The sequence below is a fragment of the Cannabis sativa genome, chromosome 9 (genome assembly GCF_029168945.1).
Source record: "Cannabis sativa cultivar Pink pepper isolate KNU-18-1 chromosome 9, ASM2916894v1, whole genome shotgun sequence".
In the NCBI taxonomy this organism is placed as follows: Eukaryota; Viridiplantae; Streptophyta; class Magnoliopsida; order Rosales; family Cannabaceae; genus Cannabis; species Cannabis sativa.
This window is the reverse complement of record NC_083609.1, coordinates 18,895,402-18,920,242: the sequence shown is the minus strand read 5'-3', so window position 1 is coordinate 18,920,242 and position 24,841 is coordinate 18,895,402. Positions and strand designations below refer to the sequence as shown.

General features: G+C 33.8%; 2 protein-coding genes across 4 annotated transcripts; one reads left to right on the top strand and one right to left on the bottom strand.

The window, feature by feature from the left end:
* The first annotated feature begins 4,072 nt into the window (after window positions 1–4,072).
* LOC115722943 (DNA replication complex GINS protein PSF2) lies at window positions 4,073–8,458 on the top strand. 3 transcript variants are annotated; one of them, XM_061103936.1, is made up of 9 exons: window positions 4,073–4,480; window positions 6,177–6,255; window positions 6,364–6,438; window positions 6,532–6,646; window positions 6,861–6,960; window positions 7,060–7,090; window positions 7,186–7,281; window positions 7,892–8,056; window positions 8,144–8,458. In XM_061103936.1, the coding sequence occupies exons 2-9, from the start codon at window positions 6,208–6,210 to the stop codon at window positions 8,162–8,164; spliced, it is 651 nt and encodes a 216-aa protein (XP_060959919.1). In that variant the 5' UTR covers window positions 4,073–4,480; window positions 6,177–6,207; the 3' UTR covers window positions 8,165–8,458. The 3 variants fall into 3 exon arrangements, with proteins under 3 accessions (XP_060959919.1, XP_030508191.2, XP_030508192.1); XM_030652331.2 differs by having other exon boundaries at window positions 4,074–4,485; XM_030652332.2 differs by lacking the exon at window positions 4,073–4,480 and adding an exon at window positions 5,566–5,745.
* A 13,029-nt stretch (window positions 8,459–21,487) lies between these two features.
* LOC115722937 (15-cis-zeta-carotene isomerase, chloroplastic) lies at window positions 21,488–24,552 on the bottom strand. Its single transcript, XM_030652324.2, has 4 exons — window positions 23,889–24,552; window positions 22,808–22,954; window positions 22,416–22,625; window positions 21,488–21,987 (listed from the first exon to the last, which is right to left on the bottom strand). The coding sequence occupies exons 1-4, from the start codon at window positions 24,315–24,317 to the stop codon at window positions 21,652–21,654; spliced, it is 1,122 nt and encodes a 373-aa protein (XP_030508184.2). The 5' UTR covers window positions 24,318–24,552; the 3' UTR covers window positions 21,488–21,651.
* Window positions 24,553–24,841: the final 289 nt, after the last annotated feature.

Genomic DNA, 24,841 nt, shown 5'->3' with positions numbered 1-24,841 from the left:
AAACGGTACTCGAAGAGACTCCCAAGAGAAGTTAGACATAACACATTTAATCATAATTGAATCCCTAAAGTGATTCGTTATAGGTACCTATAAAGGATAAACATATTTGAAAATATGTAATTTAAAGAGATCTCTATAAGTTATGTCAATATGGGAGGAAATTATCATTTATTGAAATTTTTGTCGACAATAAATATTGAATGTGTGCATATGCAATAAACTAACATGAGATAGCAAGGATCATTGTATTAGATTTGTCGAGAATTATCGACATACATTTTGATTTTTGGCCAAAATATTATGACGCAATCCAGGCAAATTTACTCACATAAAGTGAAGTAAGACCTGTAGGGTGTGCAAATAAATATTTCTAATGAGAAATTTGCATATATGTATTTGTACATAATGAATTGTTGTACAAAGTTTGCATAGACATGAGATTGATTGAAGTAAGGCTTAAATATTGAGAAAATATAATCATGATTTGATTATAGCCTGGAATATATTTTATGAGGATTTATAAGCGTCACATAAATGTTGCAACAAAAGGTTATTTATTTGGAGCTCCTAATATAGTGAGAATTTGAAATAAGCCTTATCTAAAAATTCTAGAAGAATTTAATACATGTCTTAAGTGATATAAATTCAAAGTCGCGCGCACTATATGACAAAGATCTTTGTATGAAATAAAGACATGTAAGTAAATTATTATTTGAAAAATACCTATGGTTGTCTATGCAATATAAATACGTAAATTATACGTTGTCATAGACTCTTTAAGAGATTTTGATTAATTGAAGAACAAACTTTTATTTCTTTTGTATTTCGAGAAATATTAATTAATGTATAAAGTTTGTTCATTAGTATTGAAGTCCTGAAGTACTTCATATGTATCAAGAATTATAGATATATGATCATTTGATATGGAAATTAAGATCATAAAACAAGATGGAATAAATATATGGTCTTGGAGTACCATCATTGTCACAAATGAAAATTTGTAGTACCATTAATGTGTTATGTTCATATCTACTTGAAATTTTAAATTTTCGTATGAACAAAGTTGTGTACACACATGAATGATACAATTAGTTGGATAAAGACTAATGTTCCACGAACCCCTCATCTATAATTTAAAAGTCCATACATACTCTGGAAGAGTTATAGAAAATATATGATCAAAGATTATATATGGTGATATTTTAAAAGTAATAACAATAATCTTATGAGATTTATTATCACCAAAAGAATTATGGATCATATGTGCATGAGGGGGAGACATAATCATGTTGCACTCTTTTTTTCTTAGTTCAGGTTTTGTCCTAATGGGTTTTCCTGGCAAGGTTTTTAACGAGGCAACTTGCAAATAATTATGAATATGAAATATATATTGTACTCTTTTTCCCTAGCTCAAATTTTGTCCCACTGGGTTTTTCTGGCAAGGTTTTTAACGAGGCAACTATAAATCATGTTAACATACTTGCATTTTATGAAGCAAGTAGAGAATGTGTGTGAGTGAGATCATTGACATAGCATATTCGGGAAACATATGGATTGCACTCAATAAAGAAGTATCAACCCAAGCAATTCTCTATGGATAATACTGCTTGCATCGCTCAACTAAAAGGATGGTACATTGAAGGAGATAGAGTTAGAACACATTTCACGAAATTCTTCTTTATACGCTTCAAGAAAATGCATATTGGCGTTCAACATATTCAATCAAGTGTCAATCTTACAAACTTATTCACAAAGTTATTACCAACATCAACATTTGAGAAGACGGCAGACAAGATCGAAATTCGTCGATTAGAAGATCTCCACAAATGCCTAAATGAGGGGGAGGGAGTTAGTTTACACTATACTCTTTTTCCTTTGACCAAGTTTTCAGCAAGATTTTTAATAAGGCAGCTATTATGGACATCCAAGGGGGAGTGTTATAAATATTAATAATTATGTGGATGTCCAAATCTTTTATTTATTACCATGAATTGTAATCAACATTCCTCTTTTCCTTAGTTTCCCTTTTTCTTAGTTTCTTAATATCTCACTCTTGTATTTGTATAAATAGGGGTTCACCCCATTGGAATAAACAACTCAAAAATTCTCATTCACTTTCTCTTTCTCTCTTCATCTTCTTCTTCTTTCTTCTCATCTACTTTATATTATTTTATAACAATTACTTTTTTTTCCTTTCTTTTCAAATAACTATTTATTATTTAATATTATATTTATTTAAGTATTACCATTTATATTCAAAGTCGACTATTTTTATCTTTTCATTAGGCAAACAAGAAACAAAAAATTGGCAACAAAAAAAGTTAGATTAATCTTTAGGTTATTTTTTGAATTCCCTTTCACATTTAGCAATTCAAAATTTTTGCAGCAAGATACTATTCTGCAATAAAAGGTATTTACATTGAAATTAATTTTTTTTTGTTATTCTATTATTTATATGCATACAAAAAATAGTGTGTGTATATATATAATTTATTAATTGATTATAATTTTGAATTGACATTAAAGATCATCCACTCGTCAGGCAGTCTACATACAATACAAAAGATTGATATCAAAACTAAGGTATGTCATAAATTCTAAATTTTAAATTTGTTCTTTACTTAAATAAATTATGAATTTCAAATTTTATTATTTTATTGATTATAACTTACATATAAAAGAAATTAAGTTAATTACTACTACAGTAATTAAAAAAAATCTACAATTAAAAGACTATTTTCTTCTTATTTTGAATAATATGATTAAACTTTTTTGATCTCTATGATATATTTTTTAATAGTGATATTTATACCCTTCTTTTACATGATAGACTTTTAATTGTTTAATTGAATAAAAGTTCAATTTAAAATTAGTTTTTAATTTTGTATTTGATGTTTTCTTTTTGTTGTTAAGATGTTATTTATCTATAATAGGTTTAGTTAATAATTTGATTAAGTTATATCATTATATGATTTTTTTATATATAGATGAGAAAACCAACTACAGTTGACACATTTTTTAAGAGAAAAAATAGTGAAGCTTCTACACCTAATGTGTCATCAATTTCACCTGTAGATATTGATCATGTAAATTTTTAAAACCGCACTGAAAAATCTTTAAGATTTGACATTAAAGAAGGATTTGATATCAATTCGTTAGAGCGTGATCCTAGAATACGCACACCAATATAGGAGTATCCACCTGAGAAGCGTGATGAAAGAAAAGTTTTTTGTTTGAGTCTATCTCAGTAATTTTTGTTTGAGTCTGAAAAAGTTTTATTTTCAAAATAGTTTATAAAGAACAATCTTTTGTTGCTGTTCAAACAATGCTTGATTTGTTACAAAGATTTGATATGAAAAAGATTTTTATGTATCTCTAGAGATCCAAAACTGCAGGCTACGATCAAAACGATAAACCCAGTTCAACACTCCTAAAATTTTAATTTTTAATTTGTTCACTTTTTATAATTTATAAAAATATACATGAATATTATCTTGAATATCCTATGTGCTTACCCCACCATAATATCCTGGGCCTTAACATTTTAACCTATGACATTTTAAAATTTTGGAATGCATCAGTATGTGTGATTTTGGGGTGTCTATTATAGAAGCTCCCATACTTATATATGGAGATGAATCTTCTTTCTCTTTTAAATTTATCAAAAGAGACCCATTGATGGCTGTGAATATTTTGTCCATTCAATTTAAGAGGGGTGGTTTGACAAGTTTGATTTGTGATGAGGAGGGATTGTCCCCTGTCAATTTTAATTTATTTATCTAATTTTCATGGATGTGGTTCTTTTCAATTCCTATATCTATATCTATAAAATCTTAATTCTAAATGCACTACTACAAAATAGATTTTTAGTGTTAGTTTGAGGGACAACTTTTTTAAAAGTCTACACTAAAAATCACTTCAACTCTTTAGTCTCAGTTTATAAGTGGCAACTTTAAGTGTCAGATAGTGAACCGACACTAAAAGTACGTATAACCGAGAGAAAAAAAAAATTAAAAAAAATATATATACAAAGTATAGGTGTCCCTGTTCATAACCGAGACTAAATTATCCAACAAATAGACAGCACCTCTTAAATGTCAGTTATTAACCGAGAAAAATTAGGATATATAGAAATCCTGAAAGCATTTTTTCTTCCTAGAAAAAAAAAATGGAAATCATTTTCTCTTAGACCCAGCTCGCGCGATCTCTCTTTCTTTCGCCCAAAAACTCTGGAAACATCTCTTTCTCTTCGACCCAACTCCACGCCAGACGGAGCTGCTCCAGCCACACCAAGTCTCGAAGGCCCTCCCCACGCAAACCCACCCGCACCAGAATCCCAACCCTAAAATTCCTTTCCACTCGCGAGCTCTCATTCTCTCTCTCGTCTTTCTCTCTTCTCTGTCGAGCAGCCACGACCATTCTCGGTCATCCCCATCTCGCTCTGCCTCCTCTCCCGACTCCGTCCGTATCTTTTCATAAAGTCAGGTTTGTTTTCAAGTATTATTTGTTGTTTATTTAATTTCTGTGTTCATAATAAAATGTATTCCACTACAACTTTGATTCTGCGTTGTCTACTGATATATATATATATGTATCATATATTCTCAAGTTCCTATTTTTTATATTTTCTATACTTTGTAAGTTATTGCTCTTATTAACTTATTTCTATAATTATTTTTTCAAGAAGTTACATATCAAACTCATTTAGTTACTTAGCATGAGATTTGGTTGGAAATGACTCTGCCGTGCCGTTTATATATGCCACCATTCAATTGGTTTCAATTACAATCTGAGTAACTCAGTGGTTATTTTCGCAGTAGTTCTTACTCCTCCTCGATTACAATACTATTATCTTGCTAGTTAGAAATAAAATTTTGGTTGGAAATGTAGAGTCAATGTTTTTAGAAGTGGTTTATGAATGAAAAGATTAGTAATTTGTGGGCTAGTTTTTATTATTTGACAGATCCTTAGCAGTGGAACTTATATGTTTGCTTTCAAGATTATGCATGATTTTGATTTTCATGTCTATAGAATGTAAAAATGTGTCATTTAGTTTACATGTGTATTAGAACACTCATTTACATTACTTTTTTATATTGTTAAATATTGTGATAGTCCAATAAGTAAATTAAAAAAGTGAGATAATTTAAATTTTTTCAATTAAAGTACGAAAAAAATACACATGTTTTTCTTTCTATTTTTCTCTCTGTTTATACATGTACAAATAATGTCTTCACATTTTAGTCTCCACTCTCCACTCTTATCATTTCCACTACAGCTCGTCGGCCAATATTTCCTCCTCGAGGATGTTCTTTTGACGATCACTGTCATTTTAATTTTGTAAAAGTTTGAAAAAAAAAAGTAAAAAATGTAAAATCTAAAAAAATTTAGTAATATTGTAAAACCTAAAAAAAATTAAGTAATATTGTAAAACCAAAATAGAAAAAAAAAATGTATTAAGTGGGACAAAATTTAAATCCAATCCATAAAATTAATACATGATCCTATTCCTCTGATAAATCAAGCACTACACACAAAAAAAAAAAAAAAAAACTGATAAAGTAAGCACTAAAATAATGGAGGGAAGGGAACTAAATTTGGAGGGAAGAAATTAAAACCAAAGTCATTCTATCTCTCTACTAAGCGGATTCTCCACAATAGTACTCCTCACTCACTAACTCACCCTTCCTCCAATTTTGCTGTAACTCTGCTTGCCATCCACCATAGCTTTCTCCCCATATCAAGGTTATTATTATTATTGTTATTGGAAAATAGTTTGAAGTTGTGTGGATGTGTGAGTTTAGGTCTGAATCTAGATTTTGAAATTGTTGGTTTGAGTTAAGCAAAAAAAAAAAAACAAATTGTTGGTTTGCCTAGGGCTTTTGTAACGTAGATGTGAAAATCATTTGCTAATGTGGGTAAGAAGATTCGGCTCTTTTTGCAGTTTCTTCTTGATTCTGACCTTAATCTAGGGTGTATTTCTTAATTAAATCTGAGGGGAATAATTATTCTAATTTTTACACAGTATAGACTCATGTTGCATATTTGTGGATTAGTTCTTTAATTTGGAACTTGTTTTTTGTTTGGGCTTAAATTCGCGATGCATACTTGAGAATTTTTTATCTGTTTTTGTCTTGTTCTACTAATATTTATACTTAATTTTTACCTGTTGTTAGGTTTATTAAAAATCATAAACACTTGATAAAGATGGCTGGTCAATCGGATCCTCACCCTTCTCTCTTTTCTGCAGAGGAGGTGTCCTTCTTTCCCTCTCTGTTCAGTTTGATTGGAGTTTTTCATATAAATAAATAGTGTTTGTATTTTTTGATTTTGATTTTGATTTTTTGTTGGCTGAATCCTAAGATTGAGTTCATGGGCGAGGATGAAATGATCGACATTGTACCGAATATGAGAATGGAACCTCTTAATTTAATTTCTGTATGTCTCTCCATCATTGCCATTTTCATTATGGGTAATTTTATCATTTAACTTGTTAGATTATGAGTGCTTTGCAAATTTGCATTTTTGCAGGGGGATTACGGTCCATTCTTTCCACAGATGGTTACCCAGGTACCTCTTTGGCTTGCAATTGCCTTGAAGAAGAGAGGGAAATGTGCAATTCGACCGCCTTCATGGATGTCAATTGGTGAGTTTCTTTGTTAAGAAATTATTGCAAAAATGCTCCACCATGGTTTTTTCTTAGATCTATCTGCTTCTTGAAACCCATTTTTGTTGTTTTTCGTCTCTAAATAATGTAGTAGAACAGTGTTAGTTTTGTGTACTAGTCATGTCTTCATGTGATTTATAGGAACTTCGAAAACCTGTGTTGACTATTTTGTTTTGTTTTTTTTTTTTTGCAGAAAGCTTGACTCAAATTTTGGAATCAGAGCGGGAGTCTCAAGAAGCGTTCCAAGTCTTGCCTTTCCATTATGTGGAAATCTCAAGACTTCTTTTTGATCAGTAAGTATTGAAAGATGATTCTATCAAATTTAAATACATTTATATATATATATATGTATTCATATATATGGGTGTTGGTTTTAATGTTGTTGATGATAGTGCACGCGATGACATTCCTGACATATATATGGTGAGTAATCATTTTTCAACTTTCTCTCTTTCTAACATTTAATAATTTGATTCTGAATTATCAATTTAACTTTAACTACGAAACATAACCTTCAGGTAAGATCTCTCATTGAGGACATCAGAGATGTAAGATTTCATAAAGTTGAGACCAGCTTAGAATCCTTTGAGGATGCCCGCTCTTCTGCTGTGCGGGTATGAGTTTGTTGAAACTGATTATGTTATGTTTTGTGTTATAATTTTTTGTTCGGGTGTTTGACAAAATAGCCTTTTTTTCAGTTATTTTGCACAATATCCATCGTTTGATAATTTTTAAAGATTCTTGAACTGACCATTTTTGTATGTATGCCATTCTCAATCTCATCCCCAAAGTGACAAGACTTGATAAAAATTATGCGGCATCTGTGCTTTTTCTTTTCTTTTTAGTCTCTGGGAAACTAGTTTATATTATAGTGTAAATCTCTCAGTTTTCAGACTTTCTTGCATAAAGTTAATGCTGATGTAGGAGAATAAAAGTTATTTAGGTAAATAGTAATGAGATTCCATATGAATAGTCTAGCTTATATGTGAATTAATGATGGTGATTAAGTAGCTATGCAAATCCACCCCTACATAGTTTCAGTAATATGATTATCTCATTCTGCATTGATATTCTGGGTATGTGGATTTACTCTTGGAATGCTTCTTGTTTACGAGGGAGAGAAATTTGCAATTCCTTTTCCAATGTTTTCATTTCCAATTATTCCTTCACTATATTGCTTCTGTTATATATGTATCCTAAGGTTCCATTGTCATGTAATTGCAGATCAAGAATTTGTCTGCAATGGAGGTGAATATAGTCCGCCCATTTGTTGGTCGAGCGCTACAGGCATTCTATAAGCACGGTAGTCCAGATCTCATTCCGAATCCAGAGAGAATGTCTAACTCTAACAGATTTCAACAACCAGCACCAGCTGATCATGGACAAAGAGTATGTCATAAACTCAAAAACATTTTGTGGTTGCAAAGGTTATTTGCTAATCTGTTGTCAACTTTTTTTTTTCTTTCCCTTTCTCAGCGTCCTCTACGTAAAAGGTAGAAGGGTTCTTAAGTGATATGATTAGTTATCTTCACAAATCACGTCCAAGCAAGTGGGCACATTAATCTCAGCATGCCTAGTGTGAAAGATACTAGGCTTTCTTGAGAGGCTTTCACAACACTGGTGGTTATACAAAATATGTTCTAGCTTGGATGTTCCATGATATTTGTTGTATTAATTCAGTGGGATTCGGATGCAGATAAACACGGCCGAGATATTTTAATTTTTTAACATGATGTATATGACATATATAGACTGAACATGATAGATACACTATTTGCCTTTGCCTCACAACAATTCATCTAACTGAAATCACATCTCTTGTTTCACGTGATGTGGTTATCCTTTTGTAGTAAGGAAAGAGATTATTTTCTTCTTTATTCTTTGATTTGTTTTTTTTTTATATCAATTCTTATAATCTTATATACCCATTTTTGACTTGTTATGAGCCAACCACTTTCTAATTATAGGCCTACACAACAACGAAATTTCTCAATTAGTATCGAAAATGAATTGTTAAGAGAATTTTTTTTTTTCTTGTTGTGTGTATTAAGAAGAGGAGTTGTGGTGGTCCCTCTCGGATCACTCGAATCCCACTAGTAAATAGAAAGTTGTTACCTTTTTCACCATGTTTGACGCCTTAAATAAATTAACAAACATTCCAGTCAAGTTAACCACTATTCCAGCCAAAATCATTTCTTGACTCTCACTGTCTAAATCACCACCATTCTGTTGAATGGTAATAACTTCCTCATATGGTCACAGTTTGTACAAATGTACATGCGTGGTTGTGGAAAATGGGATACTTGATACGGGAGAAGAGACAAGCAAAGGAGGATTCGACGTATGTGACCTGAGATGTTGAAAATTCAATGGTGATAGTGTGGCTTGTAAATTCCATGGAGGAGATTAGTTTTAACTATATTTTCTATCCTACAGCAAATGGTCTTTGGGAGAATGTTGTTCAAATGTAATTTGATATGAAGAATTAATTTCAAATATTTGAGTTGAATTTAAGACTTGAGATAGGACAACAGGAGGACTCTATTACAAAGTATTTTAATCTCTAAAAAGGATCTAATTTTGACTTAGATTTTTTTAGAAGGTAAAATTAAGACAACTAAAAATTTTGAGGCAAGACAAAATTAATTCTAGATGCAGGAAAGAATTTTTCAAACATGCCAAAGGAGTAGTATAATTTAAAATTTTAGTGGGCATTCTATTAATGAGATGTGATGCAATAAGAATGGCATCTCTCCATAAATATTTTGGTATATTCATAAAAAATATTATAGCACGAGCAATTTCTAATAAGTGTTTATTTTTTCGTTCAACCACTCTATTTTGTTTAGGAGTATTTGGAAAAGTAAATTGAAGTAAAATACTATTTTCAAAATTAAATCCAGGAGCTGAAAAGTATATTTTTTTGGGTATTACAAATATTTTAATATATTACTAAACGTGTTTACACTACTATGAATGTTTTTTTTTTTTTTTATAAAATACCTTCTATTTTCTAAAAATTTAATTCAGAGAGAGAATGTAGTGAAACAAAATTTTTGGGAAGTTATTGAACCATTGCCAAAAAGAATTACCCATATTTTAGTAAAGGAAACTCAGTCCCAGCCTATAAATGTCGATTCTATGGTTGGTTTATTAGATACAAAATACTATGATTGATTAAAAATTTTAATAACCTTTAGCATGTAGTTTATTCAAGAAAAAATGACTTCGAAAAAAATAAATATTACCAAATCATCCTTGCACAAGATCAATTACATGCCTTGAATGATTATTCGACAAGTACTACATGTAATTTTATTCCCACTACTAATTCATCTCCTATTAATACTATTCTACCAGTTGTGTTTGAACTAGTTACAATCGCATGTGACTCAGATGATCTTCCCATTGCCCTTGAAAAAGGAACTTGTAATTGTATTAGATATCCTACTGCCAAACACATATCGTATGATCATTTATCCGAAACCTATAAAGAATTTGCCACTAATATTTCAAAGCTTGTTGTGCCTAGAAACATACAGGAAGCATAGAGTGAACAGAGGTGGAGCATGGTTGTGTTTTCGGAGATGAATGCTTTGAAAAAGAATACGACTTGGGAAGTTGTTAAATTACTAAAGGAGAAGAAAATTGTAGGTTGTAAATGGGCATTCACTATAAAGATCAAGGCTAATGGTATTATTGAAAAGCTACAAAGCTAGACTTGTAGCAAAAGGTTTCACTCAAACCTATGGGATATACTATCAAGAGACGTTTTCTCTTGTTGCAAAAATTAATTCTATTCGATTGCTAATGTCACTAGCTATCAACTCCAACTGGTCATTACATCAACTTAATGTGAAGAATGTATTTCTCAATGGAGATCTTGAAGAAGAAGTATATATGAGTGTTGGGATTTTATGCCCTAAATAAAACCCATTACAATCCAATCTGATTTGTTATCAATAAGAGATTAGAAGTGATTTATGTTAACATGTAGTTTTCATGTTTATAGTTTAATATATGTACAAAATCTGTTAAGTCCAGAACATATAGTCATTCACAATTACAGTGATGTCATCAACACAGTGGAATGTGATTATGATTATAGGATTCGAAAAAGTCCCTGTTTCATCAGTGCTTTGGATTTACACTGATGTGATAATCAGCGATTAAGTGTACTTACACCTTGCATAAGTGTTATGTTCTTTCCAGAACATTGGCAAAGTATACTAGCTTCGAATGTATGGAGTATACATTAGACTGGACCGATATTGATCTTGGTTAAGATATTATAATACTTACCGTTGTATCTTTCCAAGTCAATATCACTAGTTGATCTTAGATCAAAAGATCTTAATCCTGATATGCTTAGGCTCAATCTCAGGAATGCTATTCATGTTCATTGATTTGTTAGTTAAGCCTACTTTTGGCTCAGGGTGATACGTACATTTTGGGAACATGATAGTATGATTGAGTGGGAGCGCTAAACATAACTATGGAATCTATAGCTTCCATAGGTATTTAGAAGTTAAGTGATGATTTCCTTCGAGCTTAGCTAAATAGATGTAAATGGAAGAGCTCTTGTTTCAGTGATTATATTTTAGTTCACTAAAACATCATTTACAGGTAGCTAAGTGTTTTAAGGATCAAAATACATTGAGGGGTGAAACGGTAAATTTATCCCTACTCGGTGTAAATCATCTATATAGATGATCTTTGATCATTGAGATTATAACGATGGTTAAATGTGATAGCGTATTTATATGGTGGAACATATAGAGCATTATATATGACTGAGAGTGCATTTCCAAGTTCTAAGAGTGGATGCAACAAGGAATTAAAAAGTTAGTGAATTTACTTGGTAAATTCGGTTCAGCTTATTGGAAGCTCAGTAATATAGGCCCATAGTCCCCATTCTAGTTGAGACCATGCTGCTTGTAAGACTCAGATAATTGATTCTAATTAATCTATTATAATTCTAAAATTAGGCTATGTCTAGTTTATGAATTTTCACTAAGCAAGGGCAAAATTGTGAAGAAAAGAGATTCTAGGTTTTATATATTAATTAAGAGACTTTATATGTCTAATTAATAATTTTATTAAATAAAAATATTATTAGATAATTTATTTATTAAATAATTAGTTTTGGCATTTAAATGGTTAGAATTAGAAAAATGGCGTTTTTGAGAAAATAGAAATGAAAATTGTCAAAATTGCAAAATACCAAGTGGGGCCCATTAACACTATAGCCGACCGCTTAATAGTTTTTTTTTCCAATTATTATTTTCATTATTTTAATGTCAAGTAATTACTAACCTAAACCTAATGGTTACCTATAAATAGATAGTGATGACTCACACTTAACAAGAGATTGAAAGTCAGGAATTTTTGCCTTCAGAAAAAATTGAGCCACTCACTATCCTTCTATAGCCGACCCCCTCTCTCTCTCTCTTTTCTTCTTATAATTTTTGAAAACCTTGAGTGATAGAGTAGTGCCCACACACATCAAGTGGTATATCAATCATAGTCTGGAAGATTGTGAAGAATCCAAACTGAAGAGAAGGACATTCAGACTCAGATCTTGGTGATACTCCGCGACAGAAAGGATATAAGGGTTAGAGATCTAAGTGGAAGGAGACATATTATTCCGCTGCACCCAATGTAAGGTTTTCTAAACTTTATATGTGTTTATTATCTTTTTAGAAGTTCATATTTAGGATGTTAAATAACATACTTATTAGTAAATCTAAGATCCTGGTAAAATATTTCCAACAATGAGTCCTCCACTATGTTTCGAAAAACACTTTAGCTTTGGCAATGTTTGTAACCTGAAAAAAATTATTGTACGGTCTCAAGCAATCTCCAAGAGCTTGGTTTGAATGATTTGTTAAGGTACTAAAGCTTCATGGGTACATACAAAGTCAATCCGATCATACTATGTTCTGCAAACACTCAACAGAAGGAAAGGTAGCCATTCTTATAGTATATGTTGATGAGATTATACTAATTGGTGATGATTCTTATGAGTTAGAGAGTTTAAAAGAAAAGCTTCGTGGAGAATTTAAAATTAAAGATTTGGGTGTTTTAAAACACTTTCTTGGATTGGAATTTGCTCGATCCAAAGCTTGTATTTTTGTAAGTCAGCGTAAGTATGTTCTGAATTAATTTATTAAGGGAGACATGTATGCTAGGTTGCAAACCTACTTAAACGCATATTGAACCCAACATCAAACTACAACCTACATAGTCAGTTAATGTGAAGGATAGGAGCGTTATCAGAGATTTGTTGAAAGACTTATTTATTTATCTCACACTCGTCCTTATATAACATTTTCTATGAGTATGGTTAGTCAATTTATGCATTCACCATGTTCAGAACACTTTGATGTTGTTTGTAAAATTCTAAGATATCTCAAAGGGAAATCAGGAAGAGGCCTCTTATTCAAAGTACAGGGGCATTTAAAAATCGAAGCCTATACTAATGTTGATTGGGTTGGAAGCATTATAGATCAACGGTCTACCTCAGGCTACTACACGTTTGTAAATGGTAATTTGGTCACATGGCACAGTAAGATGCAGAATATTGTAGCGAGAAGTAGCAGTGAAGCTGAGTTTAGGGCAGTGGCTCATGGTATATGTGAAATTTTGTGGATAAGGAGATTACTTGAAGAGCTAAAGTCATTATAAGTATCACCTACAAATATAAACTGCGATAATTAAGCTACAATTCTAATTGCTCAAAATCTGGTGCTTCATGGTCGAATTAAGCATGTTGAAGTGGAAAATAACTTCATCATAGAAAAAATAAAAACCTGATATGTCTTGCACTGCGAACCCCAAGAAGTTTCTTAATGCTAATACTTTCTATTTCGTTGAGCCCTAGACTATGAGGAGAACAACGGGTCTCTACCGACTCTCCCCCAAGCAGAGAATAGGCATGTCGACTCACTCGCATATATTGCTTCAATGCTGGGGGAATTTGAAGCCTGAATAATCCCGATAGAGTTCTAACCTGAGCCAAGCATAGAAAACTGACCTTGAAAGCTAGAGATGAGATATAGGCTAGCTAAATTCCCTAAAATTTGTGTACAAAAGGTTCGCGATCCTGGGCAGTACATGGATAACATGACTCAGTAAGTGCTTAGGAACGTGTGGTGAAGGCAGAATAGAGTTTCTCGTTGAAATGAGGACTTTTGGTGTAACCAAGTTTGAAGGGGTGGAATGCTAACAAACTAGGGCTACAACACTTATTTATCCCGAAGATCCTCCAAATTAGATGTGGAAAAAGGATGAAAAATCTTGATGGGGTTTGGATTTGAAGGTGGGTTGGACCCTTTACTGGAGAAAGGAATGGTTTTCTCACTCTAGGAAAAAAGAGATTGCATTCCTTCCCGCTTATGGGCTGATGGCAACCTACTTTTCAAGAGGATGGAAAAAGGTAGCAACATGCATTCCGTTCCTTGTCCTAGGACAGGAATGGATACTCCACGTACGGCTTTGAAGTCGAGCCTTTCCAACAATGGTTTATAGAACTTATGTGATCGAGTATCTACAAATATGGATGCAACTGGTCTTTGGTTGCCACCAGCGTGGACGTCAATAAGAGAGCTTGTCATACCTAGTGGTACTGGTTCTATCAATTTCATTTCCTTGCCCTTTTTGAGATCAAGAAAACAAGCTTTTTTATGCTAAAGTAACCTCTTGGTAAGGATGTTTTGGTAAGGACATCAAGAATATACAGCCGAGGGTCCGAAGGAGAAAATTTAGTGATCGTTTGCAAACCTCGCCTTTACTTCAAACTCCTCAAAAGAATTCTTATTCCTTCGAGCAAAACTTAAAGCGATCATAGCGCAAACCCCTTACCTACATAGCCATTCTTGCGAATTCAATCGTGGAATTGAATATAACAATAACAAGCAATACCAAGGTATATGACCAAAAAGGCATTGTCACGAGCTGATGAGTCTACCGCTTTCTTTCATAACAAAATTTTTTTGCGCGCAAGGAGATGCTGCTGCTGGTAAAATCTAAGTGAGGTGATACTTTTCCTTTGAAGTAGCGGATCTGGGCCCATCCATAGGTGTGACTAAACTCGTCGATCACTGCTCTTCGGGACAGTGAGGTGGACAATTCCTTACTATAGCTTCAAAGGAGCATCTTTGCATGAATCAATACTTGGTGTGTATGTCTTACATTCAAACTGTTGAATATAAAGAGAAATTTGGATTACTATGCATAAATGCAAATCATAAACCTAAATTAATCCATCCATTAAATATTAAACACAAATATGCTATTATTTCACCTAAACCCATAAATACCCATCTCACTTAAACTTCCCCCATTCTCTCTCTCTCTCTCTCTCTCTCTCTCTCTCTCTCTCTCTCTCTCTCTCTCTCTCTCTCTCTCTCTCTCTCTCGTAAAAGACCATCTAAACTCACTATCGCACACTACACACCACCACTCACTTCTCATTCTCTTGCTCTTTGTTTTGGCGATTCCCAAACTATATGTATATAGTTTGTTTATAACAGATCTACATATTTGTGTTTGTGTTTAGTTGATTTTGCCCAAAAATTGGATTTTGAATTTTTTGCATTTTTTTTTCTAGTTTTCCAAATTTTTACGATATTTAGCGATTTATTTGTAATGATAGATCGAATTTAAGATTAAAGATGAAGTTTAGCGATAATTAACGATATTTTGCAATGTTTGACTAAGATAATAAATGTTTGCGTATTTACTAATGTTTAGCGATGATTTTGTGATGTATTTGCGATATAATACTAAAAAGTGTGGGGAGAGTTGAATCTCCTGGACATTGAAGCTTGAGAATGAACGAACAGTAAAGAAAACTAAGAACAGAGAAAAGAGAGAAAAAAGAAGAATGAAGAAGATGAAATATATCATGAAACAGCTCATCTATTATTAATTACAGTTGTATAATATTTATACAAGAATTACAGTAACAAAGCATGACAATGCCATAACTAAAAGCTAACAACAAACTAACAGAAAGTTAGTTAGTTGTGTAACTAACATAACAGAAAAGTACAACTGTCAGCTCTTAACACTGCGCCGCAAACTCAGCATTGGTGGTGTCAGTATTAGTGGTATCAACAATGGTGAGTTTGGCTCGAAAATGACAGAAGTTTTGACTCGATATTGCCTTTGTGAACCCATCTGCAAGTTGATCAGTTGCTGGAACATGTTTAACAACAATTTGTCGATTTTGAACCTTCTTTTTGACAAAGTACAAATCAAGTTCGATGTGTTTGGTGCGAGCATGATGTAGTGATTTACAGTGAGCAAAACCGTGCTAAGATTGTCACACAAAATAGTGGGAGGATGAGGGAGTTGAATGTGAAGCTCAGAGAACAGGGACTGAAGCTAGGCAATTTCAGCCACAACATTAGCTAAGCTTCTATATTCAGCTTCTGTGCTGGATCTCGAAATAGTATGTTATTTTTGAGACTTCCAAGCAATGAGATTTGGTCCAAATAAAATGGCGAATCCAGAGGTTGATCGTCTGTCATCAACATCAGTGGCCCAATCAGCATCACAATAGGCTTTGATTTCAAGATGTTGAGGTTTTTTGAGATGGAGTCCATAGTGTAGAGTGCCTGCAACATATCTGAGTATCCTTTTGACAACTAACCAGTGAGTATGGAGTGGTTTTTGCATGAATTGACATACTTTGTTCACACTGTATGACAATTCTGGTCGAGTGATGGTGAGATACTGTAATGCTCCCACTATGGATATGTACATATGATTCACTTCCATATGCTGAGAGTTTCTGGCCACTTATCATTGGTGTTGTAATGGGTTGGCATCTTGCATTTCTGCTCTTAGTTGCAAATCTTTTGCATACTTTGTTTGTGATAGAACAAGACCATTACTGATATGAGATACCTCTATCCCAAGGAAGTATTTGAGTTCACCAAGATCTTTGAGAGAGAAGGTATTGTGGAGATGAGAGATGAGATCAGACATTGCCTTTTGGTCACTTCCAGTGACCAATATATCATCAACATACACAAGAATAAGTGTTATTGATGATTTGTTGTGAAGTACAAACAGTGATTGATCAGACTTGGATGATATGAATTTAAATGAGAGTAGACATTGATGTAGCCTTTCAAACCATGCCCTGGGAGCCTATTTTAACCCGTACAGAGCTTTGTGAAGCTTGCACACCAAATTAGTTTGAATGGTTAAATCAAAACCAGGGGGTTGTGTCATGTACACTTCTTCTTGGAGCGCCCCATTGAGAAAGGCACTATTTACATCTAGATGTCTGACATGCAAGTTGTGTGAGATAGCCAGAGTTAGGACAACTCTTATTGTGACTAGTTTGACTATAGGACTGAATGTTTTAGTGTAGTCAAAACTAGGTTGTTGGTGGAAACCCTTGGCTACCAACCTTGCCTTGTATTTGTTAAGTGAGCCATCAGGATTTTCTTCTATTCTTAGAATCCATTTGCAGCCTGTAGGTTCTTTTCCTGGTGGTAATGGAACCACAGTGTATGTGTGGTTTCTGAGAAGAGCAAGTATTTCTTGTGACATAGCTTGTCTCCACTTCTCATACTGCAGAGTAGATTTAAATGTCTTTGGTATCTTCTCAGAAAGATATATTTTGGGTTTATCAATTCCTACTTTGGCCTTGGTGGTCATCTTGTGTGTATTGGTGGATGTGGTTGAAGTTGAATTGGTAGTAGGAGCAGGTGTGAAAGAGGGTGGGGTTATAGGAGGTTGTTCTTTTGGTATAACAGGTTGTTGTGAGGGATCAGGTGAAGGTGGATTATAAGGGCTACTGTCATTTGTTTATGTGAGATTAATAGGAGTGGGATTAGGAATGAGTTGAGATATGGGTTGTGAGACAGGTGAGATGACCAGATTGGGACTATGAGATGACACAAGAATATTGGGCCTAACTTCTAATGTGACTTTGAATAACTATCATGTTGAGAAGTTGGAATTAAAGCAGATGGCAGATACTCAATCTGTTTAGCAGGGGAATCAGATTTTATTGTGGCATAGGGAAACACAAACTCATCAAATATGACATCCCTAGATATGTAAATTCTTCCAGATGAATCTAAGCATTTAAATCCCTTGTGATTGATGCTGTAACCTAGAAATGTGCATGGTGATGATATGAATTGAAGTTTGTGTTTGTTATAAGGTGTAATGTTGGGAAAGCATTGACATCCAAATGTTTTGAATGTGGTGTAGTCGGGTTTAATGTTAAACAAGACTTCTATTGAGGATTTATTTTGTAGGACAGGTGTTGGGAATCTATTATGGATATAGACAGCAGTCCTAAAAGCTTCATCCCAAAATTTTAAAGGCATAGAGGCTTGTGTAATAAGGGTTAGACCATTTTCCACTATGTGCCTAAGTTTTCTTTCATCTATGCCATTTTGTTCATGTGTTGTTGGACATGGACGCCTATGAACTGTACCATGTTGGTTAAGATATGGTGTGAAAGATCTGTACTCACCCCCCAGTTACTCTGTAACACTTTGATTTTTTTGCCTAGTTGGAGCTCAGCTTCAGCTTTAAAAAGTTGAAAAGTTTTTAGAGCATCAAATTTATTTTTAAATATGTAAATCCATGTAAATCTGGTGTAGGCATCTAGGAAATGTATATAATACTTATATCTATTAGCGGATGTTATGTAGGATGGACCCCATCTGTGACAACAAGTTGTAGGGGTTCATTATACACAGTGTTAGAAGAGTTGGGAAAAGGGAACTTGTGTATTTTTCCTACACAGCAAGCATTACAATGAGAGAATTGATCTTTATTGCTAATAGGTATATTGCAAGAGTTGAGTACAGATTTCACAACTTTTTCACTAGGATTTTCTAGTCTATTATGCCACATTTGGAACTGGGATTGGACTGAGTGACATTCTTTATTTTCTGAGGTAGAGACATAGGCTTTTGCATGAACAAATTTGTTTTTGGCATCAGTTTCAAAGTTGGGATTGAGACTTGATGGCAGCTTGGTGTGTTGAAGATGGACCTGTGATTCATCAAAAGAATACAAGCCATTCTTGTGAACACCAGTCAGGAGTGTATTGTGTGTCACCATTGTCCTCAACAAGACAGATATCAGGGTAAAACACAAAATACACATTATTGTCTCTGCCAAACTTAGAGATACTCAGTAGGTTTTTAGTGATTTTTGGAATCTGAAGTAGATTATTTAAGATGAGAAATTGATTACTGTTGGATAAAAAATAGGAATGACCAATGTGTTCAATAGACAAACTCGTTCCATCTCCAACATATAGATGTCTGCTCCATTGTAATTAGTTCGAGTCATGAAATTTTGTGCGTATGGAGTACAGTGATTAGTAGCTCCAGAGTTAGGATACCAATTTGAGTCTTAATTTGTCGAATTGTGAGCTATGTTCACCTGTGGTTGTGTCTGCTGATTTGAGTTGGATCCAACACTAGTGAAGCTCTTGTCAAATTTGTAATAGCAATCAACGACAGTGTGTCTTAGGCGATGACAGAGTTGACATTGAACTCTTGAAGGTGGAGTTGGAAACCTTCCTCCTCTGTTAGCAGTTGGAATTCCACGATTGTTGGAATTAGGTTGCTGAAATTGAGATCCATTATCACGAGAGCTATTGCCAGCATAACCTCCTCTGGAGTTGTTGAAGTTATTACAATTTGTCACAAGGTACCTCATATTGCGATTGAACTGAGCCACATTAGCTTCATGATTCAGATCTTGATCAAACACATAGTTAGGCACAGTTTTGGCAATATTGACACTGATCTCATGTTCTTGATAAGTTTTCTCGATTCTTGATTCAAATGCAAGTAATAGAGCCTCAATTTTGACAATTGTGTAGCCTTCAATTTTTGTGTTCGAGGAGATTATGAACGTGTCATACTCGCTGGGGAGGCCTTTGAAAATAGTCGAGATATGATCACGATCATTAAGTGTTTCTCCAACACTGGCTAGAAGATTTACAGTTTGTTTAACCTTCAACAAATATTCATTCAAAGACATAGATCCTTTTCGAAGATTTTGGAGTTTGGTGGGAAACTCCAGAATCTTGGACGACGAGTGAAGTATTTTTCTAGGGAATTCCAGATCTGCCTGGCTGTGTTACACCCTACCATTCTTTTCAACAAGCTTTCTGTCATTGATGATAGAAGCCACGAAACAAGTAACTGATCTTGAACATCCCATTTGACAAAGGTAGGATTTTACTCTCCATTGGTTTGATCTGCATCGTTGAGAAATTGTGGAGGAGGAGCAACATTTTGAATGAATTTCAGCAATCGATTTCCACGAATGGCAGCTAAGACCTGTTGTTTCCAAAGAAGAAAGTTGTGATCATTAAGCTTTATTGAAATCGAGTAATTAAAATACACAGGTGAGTTCTCATCTGGTTCTCTATTTCAACTTCCGATTTGATTTCCACCATTGACAGTATTAGCAGCTGATCCACCATTTGCAGCTGTTCCAAGACTGGAGTTCGCAATATTTGCCACCAACAAAGGCAATGGCTCTGATACCATGTGAGGAGAGTTGAATCTCCTGGACATTGAAGCTTAAGAATGAACGAACAGTAAAGAAAACTAATAACAGAGAAAAGAGAGAAAATAGAGAAAAGAGAAGAATGAAAAAGATGAAAGATATCATGAAAGAGCTCATCTATTATTGATTACAGTTGTATAATATTCATACAAGAATTACAGTAACAAAGCATGACAATGCCATAACCGAAAACTAACAACTAACTAACAGAAAGTTAGTTAGTTGTGTAACTAACATAACAGAAAAGTACAACTGTCAGCTCTTAACAGTGTAAAATACATCGCTAAATATCATTAAATCACACACAAAATTTTCATGATGATTAGCAATGTTTAGCGATATGCTTTGTATTTTTTACTCTCATATCGCAAATAAAACACAAAATCTAAACATCGCTAAGTATGCACATTTATTATTTTAGTCAAACCTAATCATCGCTAAACTTCATCCCTGACCTCAGATTTGGCTTATCATTACAAATACATCGCTAAATATTGCAAAAAAATTAAAAAAAAAAAAAACGTAGAAAAATTCAAAGAATGTAAAATTCAATTTTTGGGCAAAATGAACAAAACAAAAACACTAATGTGTAGATCTGTTAGAAACAAACTATATATTTGGGAATCGTCCAAACAAAGAGCAAGAGAATGAGAGGTGTGCAGTGGTGAGTGGAGTGTAGTGATGAGCAGTGCACACTGATGAGTTTATGTGGTCTTTTATAAGAGAGAGGATAAAGAGAATGAAAGGGCGAGAGAGAATGGAGAAAGTTAAAATGCGACGAATATTTTTTGGTTTGGGTGGAACTAAAGTATATTTATGATATATATTTAATGAGTAGATTATTTTGGGTTCATACATTACATGGCTAAATTTCCCAATATAAATTGTTTTTCTTAATAGCAAGCTTGTATTTTCAGACCTGCTTAATGGGGAGTGTAGGAAAATCAGTATTTATAGGAATGAATGTGTAGCTGTAAATATATAGTTGTATAGGAAAGATATCACTTTCCTCTTTATTCTATAATCCTCTTTATTTTTTGATTTGTTTGTATAAAATTATATATTAGAAAAAATACCTTTTCCATTTTTGACTGCAAATGATCAGCACATATATCATATACTCAGCTGAGTTACTGTCATATCACATTCTATGCTGAAGATGAAATTATGTGAATGTCGAAATTATCAACACAGGTATGCCCACCTTGCCTTTTATACTGTGGCCCCAAAAGTAAAAATTACTTCTTGAAGTAAAGTAAAAACTATTTATTGAGGTAAAATAGAGACTCGAACTAAGTAAAGAAGGCAATATAACTATGGGATCAATAGTAACTTATCCGAAGTATATGCTTAATTTTGTTGTAATTCATCTCTTGTTCATCTTTTAGTTCCAATCAAAATAAAAATCTGTCGCCCTACCAATGAAGTCCAAAACTGCCTGCCTGCATCAGAGGGTGTGCAAGATATGCACCTATAGTTACTGCAGTGATGGCTACATAAGGTAACCGAAGGAATTCCTTATAATAATCTTTCGGCAACTTTTGTCGCCCGTCAAGAATTGCTGCAAAGGGTACGACAGAAGTTCTTCTCTTCACAGCCTCAAAATTGTCCCCATATCTTATGGCTAATCTTCTGTCACCATTCCAAACACCAAAAAGATGGTGTCCAATTAAGCCAACTGAGGCTGCCACTGCCACAGAGTTCCCTATCCAGATCGTGTGAGCAATGCACCAAATAACCTGTCCAACCATCTAACAAGAAATACAAAACCAGATTAGCTGAATGGATTTAGAGGACAAGGAAGGAGAGGAAGATAATTTACAGGAGTAACTTGATTACGTTAGGGTTTCTTTATAAAGTTTGAGGACATGTCTTTTCAACAAGGGAAACTTCCATCAGTTTTACTAAAGTTCCTTACCATTTTTGCTCAATAACTAACAATTCCCTAAATCTTAAAAGATCTCATCATCTACATACAATAAAGTTTTGTGTCGAGATCAAGGATCCCAAGACTGCATGGGGAAACAAAATGGATCAGTGGGGACGATGATGACTTGCCAAAGTCAGCACATGCATTCGTCTCATTTTAAATATCCAGAAATTCTTCGAGCAGTTCTTCAATGACTTCACTATGAGTGCCAGCACTATACAGAAATTCCAAAGAAAATAAATTATGTACCTGAGGATGCCTTGTAATTCTCATTACCCCAGTTTCCCAAAGATGCATTTTGGGCTTGTCAACTGCTGCTACCTCTAGTAGATTAAAAGTGGAAGGGTAGAGGAAGAAGAAGGAAACAAAAGAAGAAAGCCATAGAAACTGATGGAGTCCAGGAACATCCTGAAGCTGCCATAGTTGTTGCCCATCATATCTGTGGTTAATAAAGTACACCTGAATTACAAACACTTAAAGTCAACAAGTCAGTTCAAATAAACTTTGTTTGCACCTTAAATTGGACAGTAATTCAAAAAAAAGAAAGACAAAAAGAAACCAAGCTAGCTTGAGCAAAGAAAACCTATAAAAGGAAAAAATTAAAAATATTGGGGTTTCATGATAGAGCAGCATGTACTCACAACAGTACTGACAGCCAATGGTAAGGAAGTTCCAGCAAACAAAACACGGAAAGCCCGTTCTCCAATGATTTTCTCACCCATGTCTCTTAAACTAGCCAAGCCACTGTGCACAGTTGCAAAAATTACAATGAGAAGCAGCATTACTACCTGCAGATTCATGTTTACATCAGATTTTATCAAAACCTTAACACATGAAATCTAAGAATATAAAGTCATGAAGAATTAAAAGAAAAGAGATGAGAAATTAAGCAAATATCACACGTAAGTGGTAGCCCTTTTCATATATTGAAAAACAAGGTCCCTAGAAATAGAATTATGGGTCTACATATATAATTTACAAATATAGAGAGCATGAAGCAAAAATTGAAAGAAAAAATGAGACTAGCAATTGGAACTTAATCCCATTCTCTTTCCCTCTAATGTTCAAAAAGCCAGAAGGGAACGAGAATAAAATGTTTTTCATAAATAGAAATCCATTTTCTAACTCTTAAATAATGCTCTTCTAACTCTAAGTACTGTTTTCCACACTACTTATTATCAAATTTGACCAGCACAAATCACCCTCTATCTTATGAACATATTGTCACTGTAAATTGGGTCAAGTGAGACCAGCGTGACTTAAGCTTGACATTAACACATTATAATAAGCCTGAGCTGCATGACACTGTAAATAGTACACGATATGGTTATATCTAAAAATCCAAGAACTTTGTTCACTTGATTAAAGAGAAGGTATTGTAGATCATCAAGTAATCTCTTCCTTAATTAGACCCAATATCAGCAACATGTATAATTTCACTTCACCAGAATCATAATGTAATGCAAACTTAACAGAAAATATTAGATTTCTGCCAGCAATTCCTTCACTGCAGATATTATTGATTCAACTCCTTTTATCAGAACAATGCACAGCTAATGCCGCATAAAGTAACTGTTACAATTCTTTAGGAGAAATTCTAATAAAAAGTTCTTCTTTCTCTTTAAGCTCCACAGAATAAATTAAACTACTTATAATCAGGGACGAGTTTGTTCTGCACATTTGATATCGAAATTCTTACTCGAATAACAAAATTCAACTAACCTCGTGGCTATCGGAGAGTCCGGAAACGGCATCAATGAAGGCTTTTCCATAACCAGTAGAGTTATCGAGCCAGGCAACGTCGAGCACGAATAAAACTGTTCCCAGAATCCCAGCGAAGTAAACCCACGAAGATAATTTCTGCTTGGCCAATTCGAAGACGGCAGAGTCCTCACCGACAAGCGGTGGATCTTCACCATCAGGTTCGGCGTTTCCAACGGAGCTGCCGGCGAGGCGGAATCCAGCGGAAGAAGTAAGAAAAGAAAATTGAGTGAGGTGTAGAGGATTAAGTTTCAGAGGAAGAAAGGTTGAAGTTGAATTGGGGAATTTGACAATTCTTTGGATGGTGGGAAAGTTGCAGGCGTGGCGGGTGAGTGGGTAGGGGATTGAACTTGAAAGGAGAGTAGCGAAAGATGAGGAGAAGGTGGCCATTGTTATGGCTTATGTTAGTGTTGGAAGGATTTCATTTGGGTTTGGTGGTTTTAAGAGAGAATTTGTATTAATTAATTAAGATTAATTAAAGAAGAGAGATGAGATGAGAAGTGTAAGGTATCTAAAGGAAAGTATGCTGTTGAGTGGTGGTTTTGGACAGTTAGTGGACAAGACACAAAGAATGATGATGTCTTATTGTTATTGCAGCTGGGGAGTGGGGGGACGTGGCCTATTGCAGGCAAAGGATATCCATTTTCAACATTGCTATTTATTTCTTTAGAAATTAAATTGTTTATAAATAACAATAATGGCATGTTTACTAATAAGTAATGGGAATCAATAGTAAGGTAATCATTCCCTTATATTTGTTTACTTGCATTATTAAAATTAGGAAAGGGAGAAGTTGATTAAATAAGGGAGAAAAGAAAAGGAGAACTTCCCCCACCAATTTTGTAAGGAATGCCATTAAGGGTAATGGATTTTTATTATTTTTATTTTATTTTTTAATATTAAATATATAATGA

What these genes read in the sequence shown, in the direction of transcription:
- LOC115722943 (XM_061103936.1), top strand. Translation starts at nt 6,208, where the DNA reads ATGGCTGGTCAATCGGATCCTCACCCTTCTCTCTTTTCTGCAGAGGAG. An exon ending in GCCTTCATGGATGTCAATTG is followed by an intron (nt 6,647 to 6,860) that starts GTGAGTTTCTTT and finishes TTTTTTTTGCAG; the next exon opens with AAAGCTTGACTCAAATTTTG. An exon ending in TCAAGACTTCTTTTTGATCA is followed by an intron (nt 6,961 to 7,059) that starts GTAAGTATTGAA and finishes TGTTGATGATAG; the next exon opens with TGCACGCGATGACATTCCTG.
- LOC115722937 (XM_030652324.2), bottom strand. Translation starts at nt 24,317, where the DNA reads ATGGCCACCTTCTCCTCATCTTTCGCTACTCTCCTTTCAAGTTCAATC. An exon ending in GACTCTCCGATAGCCACGAG is followed by an intron (nt 22,955 to 23,888) that starts GTTAGTTGAATT and finishes ATGAATCTGCAG; the next exon opens with GTAGTAATGCTGCTTCTCAT. An exon ending in CATTGGCTGTCAGTACTGTT is followed by an intron (nt 22,626 to 22,807) that starts GTGAGTACATGC and finishes TTTGTAATTCAG; the next exon opens with GTGTACTTTATTAACCACAG.